Source organism: Mastigoproctus giganteus, chromosome 4 (assembly GCF_048544385.1).
Source record: "Mastigoproctus giganteus isolate SK-2022 chromosome 4, ASM4854438v1, whole genome shotgun sequence".
Lineage (NCBI taxonomy): Eukaryota > Metazoa > Arthropoda > Arachnida > Uropygi > Thelyphonidae > Mastigoproctus > Mastigoproctus giganteus.
In genome coordinates, this window is record NC_143578.1 from 149,473,285 (window position 1) to 149,496,891 (window position 23,607).

The 23,607-nt window shown below is 37.7% G+C and overlaps 1 protein-coding gene across 1 annotated transcript in view; it reads right to left on the bottom strand.

Annotated features, from left to right (window-relative positions):
* LOC150087120 (twitchin-like) overlaps positions 1-23,607 on the bottom strand; it is a 3,511,780-nt gene that overhangs the window by 2,122,508 nt on the left and 1,365,665 nt on the right. Inside the window, 2 exon segments of the mRNA XM_090372971.1 lie at positions 4,385-4,666; positions 9,904-10,206. Coding sequence (XP_090229097.1) covers positions 4,385-4,666; positions 9,904-10,206 — 585 coding nt within the window.

Sequence of the window (23,607 nt, forward strand, 5' to 3'; positions counted from 1 at the left end):
TGGTTTACGAGTTATTTACCATCTTGTGTATTATTAATTTCTTCTTATTATGACTTGATTTCCCAGCATTTGAGTAAAATTATTGTTAAAATTCAAACCAGAATTTAAAAAATATAGGAAAAATGCATAAAAAAAGATTAATAGACTAGTACTTTTTTCTTCTTTTTTTTTTTTTTTTTTTTGAAGCAATAATTCCCCTATTTCTACATATTTATTGCTTAATTTGATTTTATCAGCATCTGGATTAGAATTCTACATAATTTCTTCAATTTCAGCTCAACTGAGCTAGAAAATGCAACATTCTCCTCCTCCAATTTCTCTAATTGCATTTGCCATTTATTAAAACTGAGTCTACTCTTACATGGAAAAAAAATAAGCAATAGCAGCATGTACCAGAAAACTTTCAATATAATTCATACAAAAATGAACATTTTAAAAATATTTGACAAAGGATATTTGTGACAAATTCCCTTGAAAAAACATAATCAATACATGTTCCTGAAATCCACACATGAAAAAGGTAGCTCTACGTTCAAACTCATGAAAAGGTCAAAGCTGCTCTGCTCTGATACACAAATTTACTAATTTTTTTCAAGTTTTGGTTATTTAGCATATATTTATGAATTTTGTTATGCTTATTCTATTAAAATATTGTTTTTATGTAACCACTTTCGATGTTAAATGCTTATAACTTTATTTAATTCAGAAATTCTTGAATAGTATCTTGCATGATACTATTTAATAGCACAATATCATCTGCCTATAATAATGATACAATTTTTACATCTCCCATGCCAAACTTTGTCAGCAGATTACACTTTTTTATTTAATGATCTATGAAAATTATTAAATGATGTGGGTGATAAGGTGCAGACCACACTCAAAAGATCATCACTGAAACCTTATTTTGAAAAATTTTAATACAGAGTTTTGCTATATTCCTATTAATTTCCAATAATTTGTTTAGTGCAAATATCTGGTTTTTACTTAAATCTGAGTGATCTTCCCCACATATATATTCAGAAATACTTCTGACTCTCTTCTCTAAAATACTTGAATAGATTTAACCTGGTACACTAAAGAGCAGAATGCATATAATTTCTGCATTCAGGTTGATTTCCCTTTAACACATTAGTACAGTTAACTCTTTAGTCTGATATTCTTCAAAAACTTCCGGATAATGTTATACAACTCAACATGAAATTATTTTCCTACCAGGTTTCAGAATTTCAGGTCTCTTTTCTTAGCATTTCTACCTCAAAAATAGAGAGAGAGTCCAAAATTTTCCTCATGCCAATCATTTCATCTTTTTCTGTGGTGACTTCAGCTCTTTCATTTACCAAATCAAGTATTGACTCCATATTGACAAATATCCTTCTCTTCTCTTCTTTTTTTTTTTTTTTTTTTGAAGTGCACTTTTCACCTTTGATTACCTTAGTTATGGTTTGCTCATTTTTAAGTGAACACCAAAATATCTTGATATATTCCTGATACTCATATTCACACCTTTCCAAAACCTTTTGCCTGCCTCTCTCTCTCTCTCTCTCTCTCTCTCACACACACACACACACACACACACACACACACACACACACACACACACACACACACACAATATATTGTGGCAAAAAAAAGAAATGAGACTGAATTCCAATAAGGAAAAATATTGATACAGAAAATATTTTGTTATTTACTCCTGCCAAATATTCCCAAGGGACTGAACACATTTGTTACAGTATTCATACAAGCTTTGAAAGACTTGGAAAACTTGTCTGCTGTGATGGTATTAGTTCTATTGTCACATTCTTCTAAATCTGATAAACACTTATCAAATCAGCATCATTTCAATCTCAATTTCAACTTGGGAAGCAGAAAAAAAATAAAAAGTCTGTTGGATCCAAGTCAAAGGAGGGTGGTTGAATACTGCAATCTGACTGTGAACCAGAAACATCTGTAATTTTCCTCAATGTGGAAAGAAACTTCATGTAAATTTTTCTTTTTCCCAAGTCTGTGGTAATTTCTTTTAGCCAAGAAAGGTTTAAGTTTTGCAAATTGCAGGATCTGGAGACTAGGCACCCATGAAGTGATCTGAATGAGGTGTTTAAAGCTTTGAATTGATTGAGCAAACACAATGCTGATGGGATTCTTCCTCTTGCTCAGAATACATGTGGGGGACATAAATTCAAAATGTGGAGGGATGGTTGCAGAATAGATGTGCAGACGTTTGCCTTCAGCTGACGGGTGGTTGATTGCTGCAACAAGCTTTCATCCATCATTTGAATAGTATATAGTATGAACAATATAGTTTTTCCTTGAATAAATGGTTTGTATAGTTCTTCCTTGAATAAATTCAAGGAAGAACTATACAAAGCATTGGAGGGGATAAATAGGTGAAATGGCATTTTATTTTTTTTTGGCTGATGCTGTAAAAACTTGATTTCTTGCATTGTTTGCCAATACTAATATTAATTATAGACCATATCAATCCCTTACATTCAACTTGATAGGATTTCTCAGGGTTAATGAATAGTAACTTGCTAGTAAATTGTGTGCTTTGTCACCAGTTCTGGACTACAGGTTTCGATTGCCCACTTTGAGAATCATCTACTATATGATCTCTATCCCCTTTAAAACATGTAAACCATTTTATATGTTTGTGTTGAGGACAGAGCTTCATCCTCATAAGTTGTTCATAATATTTCATATGTTTCAGTGGGACTTTTCCCCAGCTTGATTTTACACAAAACTTGATTTCGATCTATTGTTCCATTCTTAGGCTTCTGATGGTGACATTAAACATGATGCACAAAGAACATCCATACAAAAAAGCAACTAGTTTGGGTTGGTGGACCAACATCACACTTCTATGCTTCTCTAGTCCCCTCTCATGATGTGATACTCATGTTGGATATATATATATATTGTTTTTACCATTTGTGACAGACGTTGGTCTTGAAGCTCATGGTTTGTTTTGATGTTGAAATTACCTTCCCAAAACTGTAGAAGCCACCACTGGACATTATTTCAATCAACTTTCTGATTCCCACAAACAGGAGTTTTCGATGGACTCCATCACATCCAGTTCCATTGCTGGAAATGGCTGTCATTTTGCCTATCCATACCTTCAGATCTAAAAGCACCAGAAAAATGATATTAGGTGTTAATTGGTAGTACAAAAAGTGTACATCATAAATTCTCCTCTCCTTAATAAATGTGTAAAAAGAGTATTGTTATATATATATATATATATATATATATATATATATATATATATATATATTTCTTTTTATTAAAAACTAAAAAAATACATAAATAAGTATTGCCATGCATTAAGAAAATATTGATATGCATTTCCTGCATTGCAATACTTAATGGATTTTTTAAATTCATTAAGAAAATATAAATATAGATATATTCTAAGCAGAATTTAAAAATTCCATAAACTTTTCCTAGAAATTAAAAATAAAGTTTACACCTGTCAGGTGCAGTGCCACCACTCGCAGGGTTAAGAGTATATATGGTGCACAAAATTCTGGGTAATCTTTTATCATTACTGTGAAGTTTATATTTATCTAAACAATTTCCTAAAATAACTCTTCTGCATATGTAAATGTCCTTTCTAACCTTGCTATTTAAATCTCACCTATTTTCTTTCAAATAAAAGTTTGAACATTTTACCTGATTTGGAAAAGTAGTATGCAATTACTGCATCAAAATACCCTTGCAATTCTGTACCACTATTTTCTTTGTTATTAGTTTCTACTTTTCTTTCGAAGATATTAAAGAATTCTTCCATTTCGTCTTTTAAGCCTTTAATTCAGTTATATGCATTCCATTTTTTTCATTTATTTGTACACATAATTATTACATTTATATACAAAAGTTACAAAAATATATATACAATTTTATATACATTAACATTCTCGTTATACATATATAAAATACTATATTATATATGACCTCCTGGTGCATAGCATTTGTGCATCCCATAATCAAGGGTGGCTCCTAGGCAAAAGCCCATCTCCACCTAGTTCATCTGTACAGCCATAGAACCTCTACAAAGTTGGCTTAAAAACGTGTGCGGTATTATACCAGTGCCGATACAAGTCAGCTGCTACCTGGTGCCCTTCTCTAGGCCCGGGGTTTACATTGTCTGTTTGTGCCGAATGCACAAGTCCCGCACCAATTTCAGTGCCCAATTTTTAATCTTAAATTTTTTCCATATAATATTTTTTTTTCCAATAACTCTGCTTGATGATGCTTCCCAGTCAAAGTGGGGGGGAAAGAAATATATGAGCACTTTTATATTTAAAGGTAGTAGGTAATAATAAGAAATATGACAACAGTTCTTTTAATACAGTTTTTTTTTTTTTTCTTAACTCACCAAGAACATTTATCTCTACTTCAGCTTCATCTGAACCTGATTCGTTCATAGCAGTGATGCTGTAGATACCACTTTCTTTACGTGTGGCTCTCATTAAATAGAATTTTGTGTTATAATCAACATTGTCAATCCTAAAGATTTCAGATGATTCAAGAAGCTTTCCTTTAAATTTCCAGGTGACTGTAGGTGGTGGTTCGCCAAAGATATTTATGTCATAATTTACAGCTTGTCCAACCTTTACTGTTACACTTCTCAGATTTGTGCGATCAATTCTTGGCTTTACTAGAAAAAAATAAAATACACAATAATAATAAAATATATATGGATTTCACATTAATTTTCATAAAACATATTTAACGTTTAAATTCAAAATAATTTCAACTCTCTTGCTTTCTAAAAAAGGGCAATTCACATTACAAAACAATACACAATAAACATAATAATAAAAATGATGTCTAAATTAAGCCACTCTGATGGAAGATGAAAACGTGCTTCTAACCACAACAAGAATAATGGGGGATCCACCACTCAGTGGCTAACTGCATGACCTGAACAATCTTCAGGGGGAATTACTATAAACCAATTAAATAAATTGCAGAACTCAATAAAAAAAATTTAAGGCTAAAAGGCTCAGACTACGGAAACTTACCAGCTCTCCCAGATAGAACTGGGAGAGCTGGCAGCCCATGGCGTGCAATTGCCAACGTGTACTTGGAAATCTTCCTGGACATGAACTAATCATTGATTAACTTATTCACCTTTGAGAAAAACAGATACGTACAATGATAACCCAGTTTAATGTAATATAATAAAATATATAATAATAAGACTTTCAAGACTAACGAGTCTCTTTTTCAACTGAATTTAAATACAACGGATAAGTGAAATGAGCTGAGTGAGGCACGTTATTCATTTGCTATTGTTGTTGCAAGGACGTGCACTGTTTTACTCCACTGATCATCTAGCATTAAAACGGTTGTCTCTAAGATGGGGTGTAGACGTATGCCTTTGTGGCGGTTTATTGCCTTTGGATTGCTTAATATGTTAAGTGACTCTAGCCATAGGCGGTGGCAAAAGTGTTGTGAGTGGTCTACTATTTCGAAGTCACATTTGGGATCAAGATCGTGGTTGGTGGCTCAAAAATATTCCGCGACTGCAGACTGGTCAGTTTCGGCAAGCCGGATTGCTCTGTCAAGTTCCGTAAGGCGATCTTGGAGATGTCTTGATGTTTCTCCTATGTAGCAGCTGTCACAGTCTCTACAGGTGATGCGATATACTACATTGCTGCAAAGAGGTGTGACAGGGGTCTTCACACTGGAGACAAGTGAAAGTAGGTTCCTGTAGGGTAACTGCACGCATTTGATGTTGTAATTTCTAAGAATTTTCGAGATCTGTCCTGACACACCTGGATAATAGGGAATGTAGGTGGACGGTATACCATCTTGGTTCGGTGGTCTTGGGTGGGATGTGAGTTCTTGTGCCTGTAATAGGCACCTGCTTAGCACATGGGATGGATAACCACATTTGGTTAGGTCCGCCTTCACACGAAAAAGAGACTCGTTAGTCTTGAAAGCTACTGCCTACTACTTATTATCATATATTTTATTATATTACATTAAACTGGGTTATCATTGTATGTATCTATTTTTCTCAACCATAGACCCCAGTACACCAGGCCCATTCGTTACTATTATTCATCTTTGTTTCTAATCGTCCCAAGATTCTGATGGGAGGGTCTTGCGATGGTTTGTATATGTTAGGATCAAGTAGAAGAGCAAGAGCCTTTCTTAGATATTCAGGATGATCCATCACAACCATGTTATGGGAGGTCTAGGTGGTGGTAGAACAGCAAACTTTATACCGAAAGTGAGGAGTTCGGTCTGGTTGTAAGATAATTGCTTGCTGCCGAGGTTTAAGACATAGCGAGCATTGTTTGCTGGGGGATCCTTGTGGGTTTTGGAAGAGTAAACCTCTCAGAGCAGGTCAACGAACTTACGCTGCAGGTGCAAGTGGTAAGTATCAGGTACGTAGATAGCCTGGGTAAAAGAATGTGAATTAGGTTTGAAGAGGATCATGGAGAAACCAAACCTCTGAATTCCTGGATAAGTCTGCACTTGCTGATGGTGTCTCTCTGTAGCTCTAGGTGTAAGTAGCCAATCCATACTTTCAAGGTTTGAAGGCCAAAGTTGAAACAGGCACACATCATGCAGGCATGGTTGAAGGGTGCCTTATAGCGAAAGCCCTCAGGAATGATGTGACATGACTTGCATTGATGCACAAAATGGAGGTGCTGCTTGTTTCGAGCTATCAAGATAAAGTATTTCTGCAGTTCCACTGTAATGCTGTATTTATGATGGCCATAATTAGAATGAATAAAATAGAAGAGGCCTGCGGCACTGGGTTTCATGGATAAGAAATAATAATTCAGTACATCCAGTCATTCCAAACTTCAGAAAAACTCATCCAGAAATGCCAGTCTGGCTTTCCCCAGGCCTACTGTCCTCATACCTACTCACTGGACGTGGGGCCATCAGAGGAAAGTTAATAACAATGGGATTAACAGACAACCCCCTATGCTCCTGTGAGCTCCCAGAGACCTAGGAGCACCTAATGTATACTTGACCAATCTACGAAGACCTAAGATGTGTATTAATTACCAAAATATACTTTAACCCAAAGGACCAAGAGCATTACCTCTTGGAATCCAGCAAGACCTATAATGCCTTTACCAACTTCACACAGGAACTCTTTTATGGATGAAGGACCCTCCCACTGCCATAATCTTGGCTTATATCACCACTGTACATCAGAACTGAGGACAGAGCACAATCCCAACAGTAAATACCAAAACAAAGGACTCTCCATATACAAGGACCCTAACATGAAACCCCTGATCCCACGAACGTCACATCGGAACAGACAAATGCCTACTGGTGTCTGATGTCAAGCATGCAGGGATGGGCTCCCTCTGGTCCCTCCCCCAATGACTAAAGAGTAAACCAAAATCACAACATGAAACCAAAGATGGAACTGTGTTCCAAAGGAAGGCACAGACAGGATGTCTCCACTCCTGAAGGAACAAATGGTCCATTCCACCAACAAAAAAGGACCCAAGTAAAGAATCTTGTTTTTCCCACGGATTACTGAATTATCTCTGAATCTAACCTCACTACTATTGACTCTCGAACGGGACTCCCTAGTCTTCCCCCCAAATGGGCAAGACCTGGATATGGATCACTATGGTGGCTCTGATACAGAGACAGCCTATTGGCGACTCTTAATCTGCTCTCCCTTGAGCAGATCTTTCCTTCCAAATCCCCCGGGTGGGAGGAGTGGGTTCCCTCTTCTCGCCTCCCCAAATTTTCACTCTGGTGGGGCATGGGCATGCCTCACTGGAAAAAAAAAAAAAAAAAAAAAAAACCATCACTATCGACCCCCTCCTTCTTACTTCACCCCCAGTCTTCAATCTCCCCTCCCAATAGTTTCTCTTACACAGCATTTGTTCCACACATGCAAACTTAAATTACAACAAAATTTTGCCCGACTTTTTAGGCTCCTAGAACTCGTCCTTTCAGCATACAACCCCACTCAGTGCTCTTTAACGAAATCTTATCTAAATCAACTGCGATCACTTCAGATTTTTTTTTTTTTTAGGTCCTTGCCACTGAAACGAAAAATCACAACTATGGGAAATTCCAGGAAAGTAGGTGGCAGGACCTGCCAGAGTATTACTTACTGGTAACACCTGGCTAGCTTCCATGTGGTGGGTTATGGGCAACATTGGTTCCCAATAGGGACCCCAGCAGCCAATAAGCCAGAGGAACAAAGGGCACAACCCACACACTTTTAAATCTCTGGCTTGACAGTGTTGTTTCCGATACAACGTGCATGTGCGGAGATGGGAGAAACCCCAGGTGAAGTTTGACCCGAATATACCTTATACATCCAGTATAAGCAGTAACTAAGTATTTAATACAGGGTGTCCCAAAAAGGTGTAACCAATTTTAAATGTTTGTAACAAATGTAATTTTAATGATAGAAACACAAAACCTGTGCTAAATGTGAGAAAAACAGTTGAAGTTTTTACATAAATAATCCGTTCTTTTCTTTTGCAGATTGTGACGGTTGTCCTGATGTTTAAGTAGAAAGGTAACAAATGGATCCCGTGACCAAAGCACAGGTAGTGGAGTGGTGTATTGAAACCTGGTCTGAAACGCAGGTTCAGCATAATTTCAGGAGTAAATACGGGATAAAGCCACCAACCCTGCCAAATGGGGTTATTTTCCAAAAGGATGGAGCACCGCCACATTGGGCTTTGAGTGGTGAGGAGGTCTCTTGATGACGTTTCCTGGCCGTTGGATTGGGTGTGATGGTCCCATTGCATGGCCACCACGTTCACCAGATTTATCCCCTTGTGATTTCTTCTTATGGGGATTCATCAAAGGCACAGTCTACAAGACCCCCTGTTGTAGACTTAAAGTGCAGGATTACAAATGCAATTACCATGATTAAGCGTGACATCCTTGAAAAACATGGGATGAACTTTATTACTGATTAGATATTGTTTGTGACAATATGACAAGTAGTGCACATGTTGAATGTCAGTAAAAACTTCAACTGTTTTTCTCACATTTAGCACAGGTTTTGTGTTTCTATCATTAAAATTACATTTGTTATAAACATTTAAAATTGGTTACACCTTTTTGGGACGCCCTGTAAATTGTTAATAGGAGCTTTCAAGATTAGGAATCTCTTCCTCAGCTGTAGGAGTACAAACACACACAAATGTAAAATATTTATGTTACGAATGGAATGTGCAGAGTGTGGTCATGTTAAGTAAAAAGAGAGAGCATGCATGAGGATGCATAAATGCTAAATCATTTACTGCTTAGACTTAGAATTATTTTTTATATAGAACAATGTTATTAAAACTTGTGCTAAAGAATAAGATATAACACAATGCCGTCCATCTGAAAATTATTTATGTAATGTTTACAAATAAATTATAAAGATTGTGCAAAAATCTAGTTTTTATTATTATTATTATTATTATTATTATTCATTTAGTTTGAAAGAGTGCTACCTCTAAAAAGATCTCAGTAGCCATATTCTGAAGTGTTAGCAATACTAACATATGGGTTAGTGCAACTGAATCATTTTTATTCACTCCGTTCTTCTGTTGGATGTCTGGAGTATGGGCCATTACGTTGTCCACAACAATAGGTGTAAATTTAAGGATGTAAACTTTTTATGGACATACTAAACTAATATGATTATCATATTTCTACTCCACTTAGCATTGCTTTTAATCTTTTTATTCAAAATGTTTTACCAATGACTTATCTATCTTATTAATATTTCACTGTAATCATTGTGGCTTACCATTACCAGTGAAAAATATCAGTAATGATAAACTGCAATGCATAATATTTATGATCATGTAAATTTTGAAGATCATGGGAGTCAATAAATATAAAATATATTTCATTTAAAAAAACATTAAGAAAGTTCTAACTTACAGAATCGAGGTTTTGCAATATGTGGAGATGTAGCTTCACTGGGTTGTCCAGGACCAGCTTTATTCACAGCTGTAACTCTAAATTCATATTTCTCTCCTTCACGTAAACCTGATACTTTTCCTTCAGTCACATTTCCTGGAACTTCAGCAGCCTTTACCCAGTCTGAACTAAATTTATCTTTCTTCTCAATAATATAACCAGTGATGGGTGCATTTCCATCTCGTACAGGTCGGTCCCAATGCAGCTTTACAAAATCTTTATCGTAATCTACAATTTCAGGAATACCAGGTGGGCCTGGTTCCTCTACAAAAATATATAATTGAATCAGAGAAGCTAAATATTTATTAAAGATTCTTTAGAAATGCATATTTTATTTAAAAAGCAAAGAAAATTTCTATACGAATTATAATCACTTAGTTGCTTGATGAAAATGAAATAATATAAAAAAAATTGCGAAGTTTCAGCAAAGCATAGCATGCACAAATTTCTGTAGGGCGAAGAGCATTTATTAACCTAGAGTCTATCATGGAAAATATAAATCCTAAAACACCTCACAGAAAACAGACAAAACAAATTGCCATTAACATTTTAGCACTTTTTTTAATTTTTTTTTTTATGTTTGATAAAAGAAGTATTAAATGATTTTTTTAAAATTACTGTCTGGCTGGTGATGCTGAAATTATTATTAATTTTTTGTAGAGATTCAAAAACTGAGTAACATCAAAATCACTACCAGCAGTGATCATGCTACTACCTCCATTGTTTTTTAAACCTTTCCTTTATATATCAAAAATGAACAACACAGCATGTAAAACTACTGTGAAATAGCATACTGAGAAACTAACATTATAAAAAAAAACTGACTTTTATTCTATCCTACAAATTGCACATCTCAAGTGCTGTTATGAGCAGTTATCAAAACAATAGAATATTGCACATGTGGAGTATTTATTTGCAAAGAAAAATATTTTGTAATGAAGAGCATATTTTATGAGTTACATGTGTGAATAAATAACTAAAGAGAAAATAAAAACCGTTTAAAAAGACATGAATATAATCAGATTCAAGTCTTTACACCTAAAGAAGCAATAATGTAGAAGTTGAGAGCAATTTAACTGATGTTTTGGGAGTTGCTTTGTTCCCCTTCAGCTGCAAATGTAAGGAAATAGAGAAAAAGTACAACAAAATATATAAATAAAATCAAGAAAGCATTAAATCAAAATTTAAAAAAAAAATCCCAAATCAAGAATTTAATTTTTATTTTAGGAGGGAGATCTGAATGTGGAGCTTCGGGCATTGTTGAACAAGGTATATTCACTAAGTATATGCTTTATTGTGAGTGCCTTTTATATGGAAGTTAGTTAAATATTTATTTCTATTTTATATGGAGGTTAGAAGTCCATAATTGCATTTCAGATTTAAATTTAAACAGCTTATTACCTGACTGCATGGCACCTCCGTAGCCAGGTGGGAAGGAGCAGCAGTGCATAGCACACACTTCTTGATTAGACCGGGGTTCGAGCCCGTCCCCACCAAATACGGAGGATGTGGAAAGGTCAGGGAATGACCACCGCATATCCCTGAGCAATATGGCCTTAGTTGCTAATGCTCCTAAAAACCAAATAACAACAACAACCTGACTGCATTCGGCACAGAAATGTACATTATTATATACGTATTCACTATATACTGCATCTACAATCTGTATATTTGACTAGGACTGATGCTATGCTGGAGGAATGATTTGCAACATGATCCATGCATTCATTCCCTATAATACCAGTATAACCTGGGAGCTAACAAAAGATAACTATTTGATTTGCTCAGAGACATATCAGCTTATATGTTATGAGCTTAATAAAGGATTGTTAGGTGAGAAGGTGTTTTACAAAGCTAAGAGAGCTCTCTGAGTAAGTATATGTTATGCTCTTTTGAATGTAATCTTAATGAAAATTAAGATTAAATCCAATCTCAATTTACAACTAAACAGCACATAATTCAGCAGCATAACTGCTGCATTCAGTCAGAAGTGAAACAGAAGTATATTAGGGAGGACAGCTGCTGTACCCACTTCGCAGTCAGACTTTGAACTATAAGTGAAAATCTTAGCAAAGTGAGAATCACTTTGTGAGAGAGCAGTATGCAGTTGTTGGATGCTAATATAAGCTAGAGAATCTTTTCACCATTAGTGAAAGTAATCATCACAATAAATGGTGATGTAAACCACATGATATCTTGATCTGAAAAGTCTCTGAGGACTTTACGAAAGTGAACATTCCATGAGGAAGAATGAGTCGGTGTTGAGATCTTTTCAATGTTGATCTTGGAATAATTGTGTGGCAAGATATGCAGGTGCAAATATCTTGACAACAGCCAGCTTGGTTAAATGCTCCCATTCTGTGATGTTATGCATCTACAACGACTGGCTCAACAGCGGTCAAACAATCAGCCAAAGGTCACACATGGGACAGCCACATGTGGTTGCCCATGATAAGCATCGTGTCTTATCTCATAACACAGCAGTGACATAGCACAGTGGCCCAGATAACCACCCAGTACAACATAGGAACACTAGACCAATATCCACATGGACTACACTCAGGACATTAGCTCATATATGCTATGGCAATTGATAGCCATCATGGATACCAATTCTCATTGTGAGACACAAGAAACTGCACCTAGCATGGGCATATCAGCACCAATACTGGACCACCAACATGTGGAAATCTGTCACCTAGTCTGATGAATCTGTTTCCAACTATTATGCTGATTAGCACACCCACATTTGGAGAAACTATCATGGGGCCATGGCACCTGGATGCACTGTTAGTGTTTGGCAGGCTAAAGGCAGTGGTGCTATGGTTTGGTGACTGTTTTCATTGCATGCCCCGGCTCCTCTGATCACCAGAAATGTAGGTGTTCCCATCAACAGATCAATGGGAATGCCTACCTTTCTACTGTCATCAACCAAGTACACCCCTTCCCCCTTCATGATGACAGTGTATCCAGCCAACTACAGCATCTATCAACAAGATACACAAAGCCACAAGACCTGGCAGGTTGTTATCTGCTTTCGGGAATATGACAATGAAATCTCAGTCTCTCTCATGGCTGCCCAACTTACTGATCTCGACTCAACCCGATTAAGCATGTTTGAGACCTACTGGTAAAGGATATGACACAACCATACACATGTCAATGTGCAAGCATCACTGGACACATTGTGGAACACATGGGTAGCACTACTGTGGGAGACCTTACAAATTTGTGAAGTCCATCCAAGATGTGTAAAGGCTATATTAACAACAAAAGATGGTAAAGCAAAGTCAGAGTTGTTTCTTTAAGTTATAAACAACACAAGAGCAGCTAAGCCATAATACATCTAAATGTGGTGAGAAGTGACATTGGGTTTCCTGAAAGTATTTGACTAATATTTAAAGAGCATTATAACATCGAATTCATTTGAGATAAGTAAATATTTTGGCTACATCTGGTGTATCTTCTAACAGTAGAGCTAATGTGAGAGGTACACTTATGGTAAAAAACAAGCCAAGGGTAGTCTTGTCTGTCTCTATTTTGTATGGGACAGTCTATAAGTATATGTTCAATTGTCAGTTGTGTATTACAGCTGACAATTCAACATACAGTTTGGACATTCCTGAGGATAGTTGGCTTTAAGTAGATGCAGATGAGTTAGGTGGTGTGATATATCTGTAGCCTAGCAAATATAATTTCTTCTTCTTGTCTGTTATCTCTGATGCTGGATTTCTATTCTTTCAGGTCTTTCTTTATAAGGAATAATTTGATGATGGTTTGGTTTTCCCAGATTTGTTGCCATTCTCTTGCACGTCACTATTTAATAATAAACTTGTAATCTCAGAAAGGTATATTGAAGGCAGAAGGGATCAATAATGTTACTTGCAGTTTTAGCAGCTAAATCTGCATGCTTGTTTCCTAGGATATCACTATGACCAAGGATCCAGCAGAAGGTGATTCTCTGCCTATTTCCATTTAATTTAGTCACAATATCCCAGATCTGTATGAGTAATGGATTGCAACTTTTTTTCTTCCACTGTATAGCTTGAATTGCACTGAGTGAATTTGTATATATGAGAATGAGTGGTATGGTTGTTGACTATGCAAAATCTAAAGCTGTGATAATTACACAGAGATCTGGAGTAAAGATGCTACTTTCAACTAGAAGTTTCTTAGCTATGGTAATACTGGGAAAAACTGCAGCCACACTAACATTACTGTCAGTGTTAGATGCACCTGTATATATTGGAGTGAACTGTACATATCTGGCCAATAGTTATCGAAGTAATATGTACTGTATGGAGTGGGAATTCTATCCCCTTGTTGAGAGTGATAAATCACATGGTGGTAAATGGTACCTCCAAGGAAGCATACAAACTACTGTACAAGGGACAGTAGGTTGTGTATCATTTAATTCAAGTTGCCAATTGGTAAGTGTAGAGTGAAGGCATGTTCCTATTGATGGGTAGGCCCTGTAAAAGTTATCCCATTTTGGGGAGTAAAGTGGTTTCCAATTTGGGTGATTTAGTTGTTCTTTGAGTTTCGCTGTTCCTCAGTGTAAATGTCAAGGAGGTTCATTGGCTTCAGCATAGGAATTCTGCATTGGAGATGTATGGTATGCACCAAGTACAAGGCAAAGGCCACTGATATAAAGCAGTGTTTCCTAAAGTGTGGTATGCATACCTCAAAGGGTAGGCAAAATGGTTTTAAAGGGTATATGGCAGAATTTTTTTCCTACTTTATCATAGTTTTTTTAGCTGCAGAAAACAATGCAATTAAATTTAGTACAGTGGGTTCCACTTATAGGAATCACTTATTGAATCATAAAAAGATGACAAAGTTATCTAATCCATAATTTTTGGGTTTCCATTTTTTTTTTCCCTTTCATCTAATTTTATTGGACAACGCTCTTAAGTGATCTAGTATATGCATATTAGATCATTGTACATGTGTGTGTGTGTGTGTGTGTGTGTGTGTGTGTGTTTATATTTAGCGACCTAAGAAATTTTTCACTAGACCTCTGTGGGTAGGACTCTCCTCCCCTTCGTGAGAATAAACTCTACTGTGTTGTATGTAGGAACATGGGTTAATTTAAGAATGCCAGTGACAATAGTCTTTTCAAAAAGCATCCTTTATTTTTGTTACTCAGTGAATGGTATAAGATGTTGTGTAAAATGTTAAAAAAAGTTCTCTATGTAAAAATGAAAGCTTCATTTAAATTTATATGTTTTAATAACACTTTCAATACCAAAATAGTAAGTATTAAAAATGTGCTTTCTTCACTAGTTAACATGCATACTTTAATTTCAGACTAATATGAATCCATCACATATATCTATGCTGTCCTGATGGAATGTTTGTTTATTTTTATTATTACTTCCATTTTTTAATTATTATTTATATATTCAGTATATAGGTATAACTTTTATTATATATTAATAAATTAATACCATTAACTGTGCTATATTTGCTCAACTGCAGATAAAGTAATATTAGAATTAGTAGCCATATGATGCAAGAAACAAAGCTTATACAGCATCAGCAAAAAAAAAAAAAAAAAAAGACTATTATCATTTCACCCATCCATTCACTCCAAACGTTTGTCCAGTTCTTCCTTGATTTTTATTTAAGCTCCCAACTCCCAACAAAGAGGGGAGTTGTCCTTTGAGTTTATGCCCCCTCAGGTTCATAATCTGTGCAAGAGGAAGAATCCCATCAACAATGAGCTTGCTCAAACTATTCAAGGCCTTATACACCTCAGTCAGATCATCTCTTAAGTGCCTAGTCTCCAGATGCTGCAATTTACAAAACATAGGCTTTTCTTGGTAAGAGTGCCTCTTTGTTCTCCTCACCAATCTTGTTGCCCTTCTCTGTACTCATTCTAGTAACTATAGATCTTTCCTAAAATGAGGCCTCCAGACCTGTATGCAGTACTCAAGGTGTGGCGTGACCATTGCCTTATACAAGAGGATAATAACGTCCATATCACTGATAGCAAAATTCTTGTATATCAATTACAAGATCCCCATGACCTGTTGTTGCAGCCTGTCTGCACTGCTCAGAAAATTTCATATCTGACTGCAAAATTTATCTGGCATTTTTCATTCTCCACTGCCCTGAGTGCAGTACCACACAGTTCGTACATTCCTCTGGAGTTACCACTACTCGTATGCAGTACTTTTCATTCGTCAATGTTCAACTTCAGTTGCCATTTCTCAGCCCATCTGTCATAAGTATATGACAGTAAAATTATTGTTTTCATCCAATTCCTTTGTGACCATATCATAGTATGCGATTAAATTGGTCAGACAAGACTTCCCTTTAACAAACAAATGCTCTGTCTGAATTAGCATTAGCATTAGTAGAGGCATTTGATGCAAGAAAGCAAGCTTATGCAGCATCAGCCAAAAAAAAAAAAAAAAAAACCACTTCCACTTCACCCCTCTGTTCGTTCAAAATACCTGTCCAGCTGAGCCTTAAACTTATTTAGGCTATCAACCTCCACTACAAGGGATGGAAGTCTGTTCCACCAACCAACCACCCGCTGGCTAAAGGCAAATTTCCGCACGTCTATCCTACATCTGTCTTTCCTCAATTTGAATTTATGCCCTCTCAGGTGATTATTCTGAGCTAGAGGAAGAATCCCATCAGCATTGAGCATGCTCAAACCATTCAAGGCTTTATACACCTCTATCAGATCACCTCGCTGGTGCCTAGTCTCCAGACACTGTAATTTGCAAAACTTAAGCCTTTCTTCATAAGAGCACCCCTTTGTTCCATTCACTAATCTTGTTGCCCTTCTCTGTACTCGTTCCAGCAGCTCTACATCCTTCTTGAAATGAGGCCTCCAGACCTGAATACAGTACTCTAGGTGTGGCCTGACCATTGCCTTATACAAGGGAATAATCACCTCCTTATCCCTGCTAGAAAAATTCCTGTATATCATTGACAATACTCCATGAGCTACTCTTGCAGCCCGTCTGCACTGCTCAGAGAACTTCATATCTGCCTGCACAACCACCCCCAAGTCCCTTTCATTCTCTACCACTGTCAGTGTAGTACCACAGAGTTGATACGTTGCTCTGTGGTTGCTGTTTCCCATGTGTAGTACTTTACATTTATCAATGTTAAACTTCATTTGCCACCTCTCAGCCCATCTGCTCAACATCTTCCAGATCCTGTTGCAGCAGCATAGTGTCAGTAGTGTCCTTGACAACCCTGCCAACCTTTGTATCGTCTGCAAACTTGGACATTAAGCTTGATATACCATCATCAATATCATTTATAAATACAGAAAACAATAATGGACCCAACACTGAGCCCTGAGGGACTCCACAAATAACATTAGTCCACGATGAGCAGTGTCCATTGATTACCACTCTCTGTCTTCTCCCCCCTCAACCACCCCTTTATCCATAGCAGCAATTTGCCTCCAATGTCACACTGCTCCAATTTGTGTAGCAGTCTTCCATGTGCAACAGTATCAAAAGCCTTTCTAAGATCCAAGTATATAATATCAAAGCTATTCCCTGCATCCAGTTCTTTTGTGACTGGATACTATGATGCAGTCACAAAAGAACTGCATCCAGTTCTTTTGTGACTGCATCATAGTATCTAATCAAATTGGTCAGGCAAGACTTCCCCTTAACAAAACTATGCTGTGTCCGAGCTATAACTGAAGTCTTGTCTAAATGATCCTGCAGTGCTTCTTTAACCAGTGCCTCCATTAATTTTCCTGGAACAGAAGTTAAGCTCACAGGTCTATAATTACTTGTGTCAGCCTTTGATCCTCCTTTGTGAATTGGGGTCACATTTGCACATTTCCAGTCTATGGGTACCTCCCCTGAGTCCAAGGAAGCTCTCATAATTATGGCTAAGGGTTTGCTTACTTCCTTTTCTGCCTCCTTTAATATAACTGGATAGATCCCATCCACCGCGGGTGCCTTTCTTGTGTTTATCTTCAACAGTTTCTCCTCCACTTTACTCCCAGTTATTTCAAGATTCTGTAGCTTACTGCTAGAGTTGAATACACCTCTGGCATTCCACTCTCTGAATAACTCCTCATGTGTGAATGTCGATGCAAAATATTCATTTAGTTTGTTAGCTACCTGAGCAGGATCATCAACAGTTGACCCATCAATATCAAGTGGACCAATCTGATTCATCCCCTTCCTTTTAGAGTTTACATAAGTAAAGAACTCTTTGCTGTTTTTCTTTGCATCCCTTGCCAAGGATTTCTCGTAATCTGCCTTCGCCTGCCTAACCTCCTTTGTAACTTGGTTGCATATCAACTTGTATCTAACATAGGCTTCTGTGTCATGTGTTAATTTGTAAGTATCCCATGCATTTTTCTTCTTTGAATATACGCTCATTAGTTCATCTGACATCCATTTTGGCCTAAACCTTGAACAATATTTCTTAGTTGGTATGTAAAGCCTAGTAGCTTCCAAGATAAGTTCTTTGAATGCTTCCCATTTTGAATTTGCTGTTGGTAACATCATCAGTTGGTCCCACTGTATAGAATTTAAATACTGTCTCAGTCCATCATAGTGGCCTTTACGGAAGCAATAACCCTTCCCTTTACCCCTAATGGTAGTTACCTCTTTGAGTAAATCCCACTTCAGCACACTGTGATCACTGCCACCTAGTGGTTCATTTATCTGCAGATTCTTAATGCATGAAGAATCACTGCTGATAATCAAATCAAGAGTATTACTCCCTCTAGTTGCCTCCCGAACATGCTGATGTCGAAAACAATCATCCAATAAATCCACAAAAGCCCTGCTAGTGTGTGAGTGACCAGCCCCCAAATTCCAGTCAATATCTGGGAAATTAAAATCTCCCATTATAAGACTCTCTGATTTACTGGCCCACTCTATTTCCCTGTACAGTTTCTTATTATACTCATCAGAGTCATTAGGCCTATAGCACACTCCTACTCTCAATTTTGATCTCCCAATGCTTATGTCACACCAAACTGACTCAACACTGCACTGTCCAGCGATGTCGACTGGCTTCACTTCCTTGGTTTTTATGTGTTTCTTAACTAATAGCATAACCCCTCCCCCTTCCTATCCTGTCTATCCTTTCTGTAGACGTTGTACTCCCCAAATTCCAGTTCTGCATCCCTTATATCTGTGTGACACCACGTCTCTGATATCCCAACAATATCTGCCTTTGATGTTTTGAGCAATACCTCAAATTCATCAAATTTATTTACTAAACTCCTAGCATTGGTGTACACGCAAGTATACCTGCACCTGTTTCTGTTCTTAGCTACCCTAACACAACCCATGTGTTTACTTGTACCGCAATGGCTCCCAGCAGTCTCTGAAATATCATGCATCTTGTTTTTCAGGCTTCTGCTCATTCTAATAGAAGCAGTGCAAGAATCTCTTTCACCTCTGCCAGTGGCTACTGTCAATCTATTGGTCTTTGTCTCCCCCCAAGCTAGCAGTTTTCCGACCCACCTAACACTGCCTCGATAGCATCAGCAAATATTCTTGCACCCTTTCTATTTAAGTGTATCCCATCCCTGTAGAAGCAATCTCTCCTGTTAACAAGTACAGTCCAGGCTGAAAAAAATTCTACCCCTTGAGCCTTGCACAATTATTACTGCAGTCTTGTCTAGACGATCCTGCATTGTTTCTTTAACTAGTAACCCCATTAATAATGGAGTCACTAGTTAACTAACTAACAAGAAGTTAACTAACCAGTCTGCAATTACTCACGTCACCCTTTGACCTTCCTTTTTGCATTGGAAATATATTTGCACTTCTCCAGTCCATGGGGACATTTTCTGAGTGCAAGGATGATCTCATAATTATGGCTAAGAGTTTAGAATTATTAAATCTATCCCCAAATTATTTTCACCTGAGAAGAGGTACATTGGTAAAACCAAACTCTCACATAAGGGGCATGCAATTATTGTAAGTTTGAGAAACACTTATGTATAGGATAAAGCCATTGTAGGGCACTTGGTCAAGCAGACCTATATATTATAGAGTCATAATCTAGTCATAAGCATTATTATTATTATTATTATATTATTTCTCTATGATTAGGGGTTCCACCTCATGACGGGTATTGCTACCAAGTACACAGGGTGTTTGTTGTTACGTCAGGTTACTTTTGGTCGAGGAACTCTGAGTGTCCTACAGGTGTTCAGGATTGTGCCTTTCTGGAGTTCCTTATAAGTGTTCACTGGGAGACCTATTGCTGCTAGGCTGTTATGTAAGGTCTTTGGCACTATACCTGTCATTGACACGATGATCGGGGTGGTCATTGCTTGTTGCCTAGGCCACATCTCTTTGATCTCCTGTCTTAGGTTCGTATACTTCCTGATTTTTTCCCTACACATTTTCTGCAGGTTGCCAGTGTTGGGTACCACTATGTCAATCAGATAGGTAGCTTTTTCATTCTTGTCCACAAGAGTTATGTCCAGACTGTTGTGCGGGATTGTCAAATCCGTTATTATGGCACAGTCCCAGTACAGCATGTGGGTTTGGGTCTGTAGTACTGCCTGGGGTTCGTACTTGTAGTACGGTACACTTTCTTCGATCAACTGGTATTTCCTTGCTAGCTTCTGATGTTTTATCCTGGCTGACGGTCGTGTCTATGAGTGTACTGAGTCTGCGTAATCACCTTGCATCCCGTGGTGATGTGTTGGATTGTTTCTGAGGCCAAGTGGCATTGTCGACATGTGTCATCGAACACTCCGGGCCTCTTGGCAATGTATTTTCTATAGTTTCCTGGTGTTGATTACCTGGACTTGGATGGCAAAGATGAATCCATCAGTCTGGGGATTGTTATTTGGTGTTTTTTTTTTTAGGAGCATTAGCAACTAAGGCCATATTGCTCCGTGAATATGCGGTGGTCATTCCCTGACCTTTCTGCATCCTCCGTATTTGGTGGTGACGGGATCGAACCCCGGTCTAATCAAGAAGCATGTGTTATGCATTGCTGCTCCTTCCCACCCGGCTATGGAGGCACCTCAGTCTCGGGGAATAGCATCCCGCTGGTGAGCCATGCATTGGAAGCAATTTTATCTATGTGATCTTTATGGAGATCATTGTAGTGGCTGCCGTGGAGTGTCTTCTCTGCCTATCTTTCTAGCTTTGTTTGTGCCTCCTGGTTGGGAGGGGACTCCTTGCTTAGGTTGAGTGGGGTATACCGCTTGTCTATCTTCCTTATGGCCTGCTGCAGTGCTGGTATGTATTCCCGCAAGTAATTCTTCAGGTTCACAATCGCTGTCTTTTGTTGCTCAATTAGGTCTATCAGGCCCCTTACTCCTTCTTTTCGGGCAATTGTCAATCTCACCACGTGTGACTTCGGTGGTGTTGGCAGCTCTTGGTCATCATTGTTAGCAATATGTTAGCACTTGGACTGCAAAGGCATTTATGGCTTTAACTGTGTTCCCTCCATTCAGTTTAATGTGTCGTTAAACTCAACAACAACAACAACCATTCAGTTTTGCAGGCTTCTGAGTCTCTGATGGCATTTTTCGGTCAGGCAGGCCTTAATTTCCTTGTGCTGTAACTGCTGAGCCTGCATCATCGCCAAGTATTTGTAGACCTCTACCTCTGCCATGGCTTTGATACCAGTCTACAGCTGGTAGTTTCGGTTGAATAATTTTCCCTGGTGCAATCCATGGATCTTGCATATTTCTAGACCAAATTCCATTCTAATATCATTGCTGAATTTTTAAGTGATCTGGAGTAGTTGCTGGAGGCGCTTCTCGGTTCCCACGTACATCAGGTGGGTGAGGGTGTACAGGTTCTTCCTTCCTTCTTTCTTTGAGCTTATATTCGTACTTGCTACTGTTGAGCAGGGTGGATAGCAAGTTAAGTGCTAGACAGAACCACAATAGGCTCAGTGCATCTCCACAAAAGATTCCTCTCCTAATAGAAATTGTCCTAGTTGTGATGTTTTCAACCTTAATGATTGTACGGGCTGATTGTACAACATTTCGCCATCGTTTCTTCTAGGAAGTTAGTCACCATTGGATTGACTTTGTAGAAGTTCAGCGCCCCTATTAGCCAGCTATCAGGCATGGAGTCGAAGGCCTTGTGGTAATCTGGTTGATCAGGAGAACGTGGGTAGCCTTGTGCAGGGGAAGTTTTTTACTGCTCCTGGAATAGAGAAGTTTTTTCTGTCTTATTAGCTTAAATTGGCATATTAACTTATTTTCTAGAGTAGCTTTATATTACTAGTTATGATACTTAGTTTAAAGTTTAACTTAGATAGAGATTTTTTAGGTATTACTTAGTATCGGTATCAAATCCACGCGTTACAAGATGCAGCTCCATTGAACGAGACGTTTTTTAACCATATTTAGCCACTTTATTGACCAATTGTTATATCAAATTATTTTCTATAAGTAGGACCTAGTCAGGATCCTTAGTTTATTCTCAAATGAGACAGCGAGATTGGGAAGTTAATTAATACTTAAGTGTCCATCGATTTATCGTTCATAACTTGCCGCCATTGTTATACGATACGTTATATCCTGAACTAGATAGCATAAGCTTAGTATAGTATAGTATATAATATAATATTGTCAATTAATCAGTAAAATCTATTAATCTTGTTAAACTTCTTTGTCAATTAAATTGCACTTTTTAACTAAATGCATATAACAACTTAGATTACAAATGTAGCATATTTAATTAATACATAACTTAATACGGAAGTTATATAAACAGAAATTGTAAATAATACTCGATACTGAAAAATATATATAGCATTATAACTGTGTTGGTATACAAGTTTAGGGTTATAATTTTGTACTGAAATTGAAATTTTATTGAAATTAAATCGAAATCATGACTCAGACAAGAGCAGCAAAGCAAAAGGCTCAAGCTAATGGGAGTGCTGTGGCTTAGGGGAGAACTGCGGGGGGGGGGGGGGGGGGTGGGGGGGCAGTTGCCCTCTGAATCACAGCCTTTTAAAATGCACTGCTTGCATGATGTTTGTGTAGCAATCAAGTACGGGACATGATATTGCCATGAGGGATGTCTTTGTGTGTGCGTGATGTAAGGAGTGTAAGGAAATCAAGCAATAACTCAGTGTTGTTATGGGCTTATATGAAAGCTTGAAGGACAGGGTGGATGCCCTCGAAGGATCTAAATTGAGGGGCTCATCAAGCATTCATCTGCCCACATCAATGCCAGAGCTTACACTTGGTCATCAGGCAACATAGCAGCAACCCCCAAGGCAGAATGCATTGGTCCCACAGGAACTAGTACTTGTTGGTGACTCTATGGTCAGGGAAACGGGGAACATGCTTTGTAAAAAAGGATAGGTGGAACAAGACCAGGGTATGTCTGCCAGGGGCAAAGGTTTATGACGTTGTACAGGGGATATCATCTTTTAAGGGCACAAAAGGTGATATAGATGTACACGTTGGCACTAATGATATTAAGAGTAGGAGACCGGCAGAATTACTTAACAAGTACAGGTCACTGTTGAAAAAAAACCGTGAATTAGGGTTGAATTTGAAAGAGTCTGCAATTCTGCCCAGACACGATAGGAGGGAGTATATGATGAGAGCCTTGTTGACCAACTCGGCCCTGGAAAGACTGTGCAAGGCTCAAAGGAATTTTTTTCAGCCAGCCTGGTCTGTACATGTTAACAGAGGAGACAGCTTCTACAGGGATGGGATAC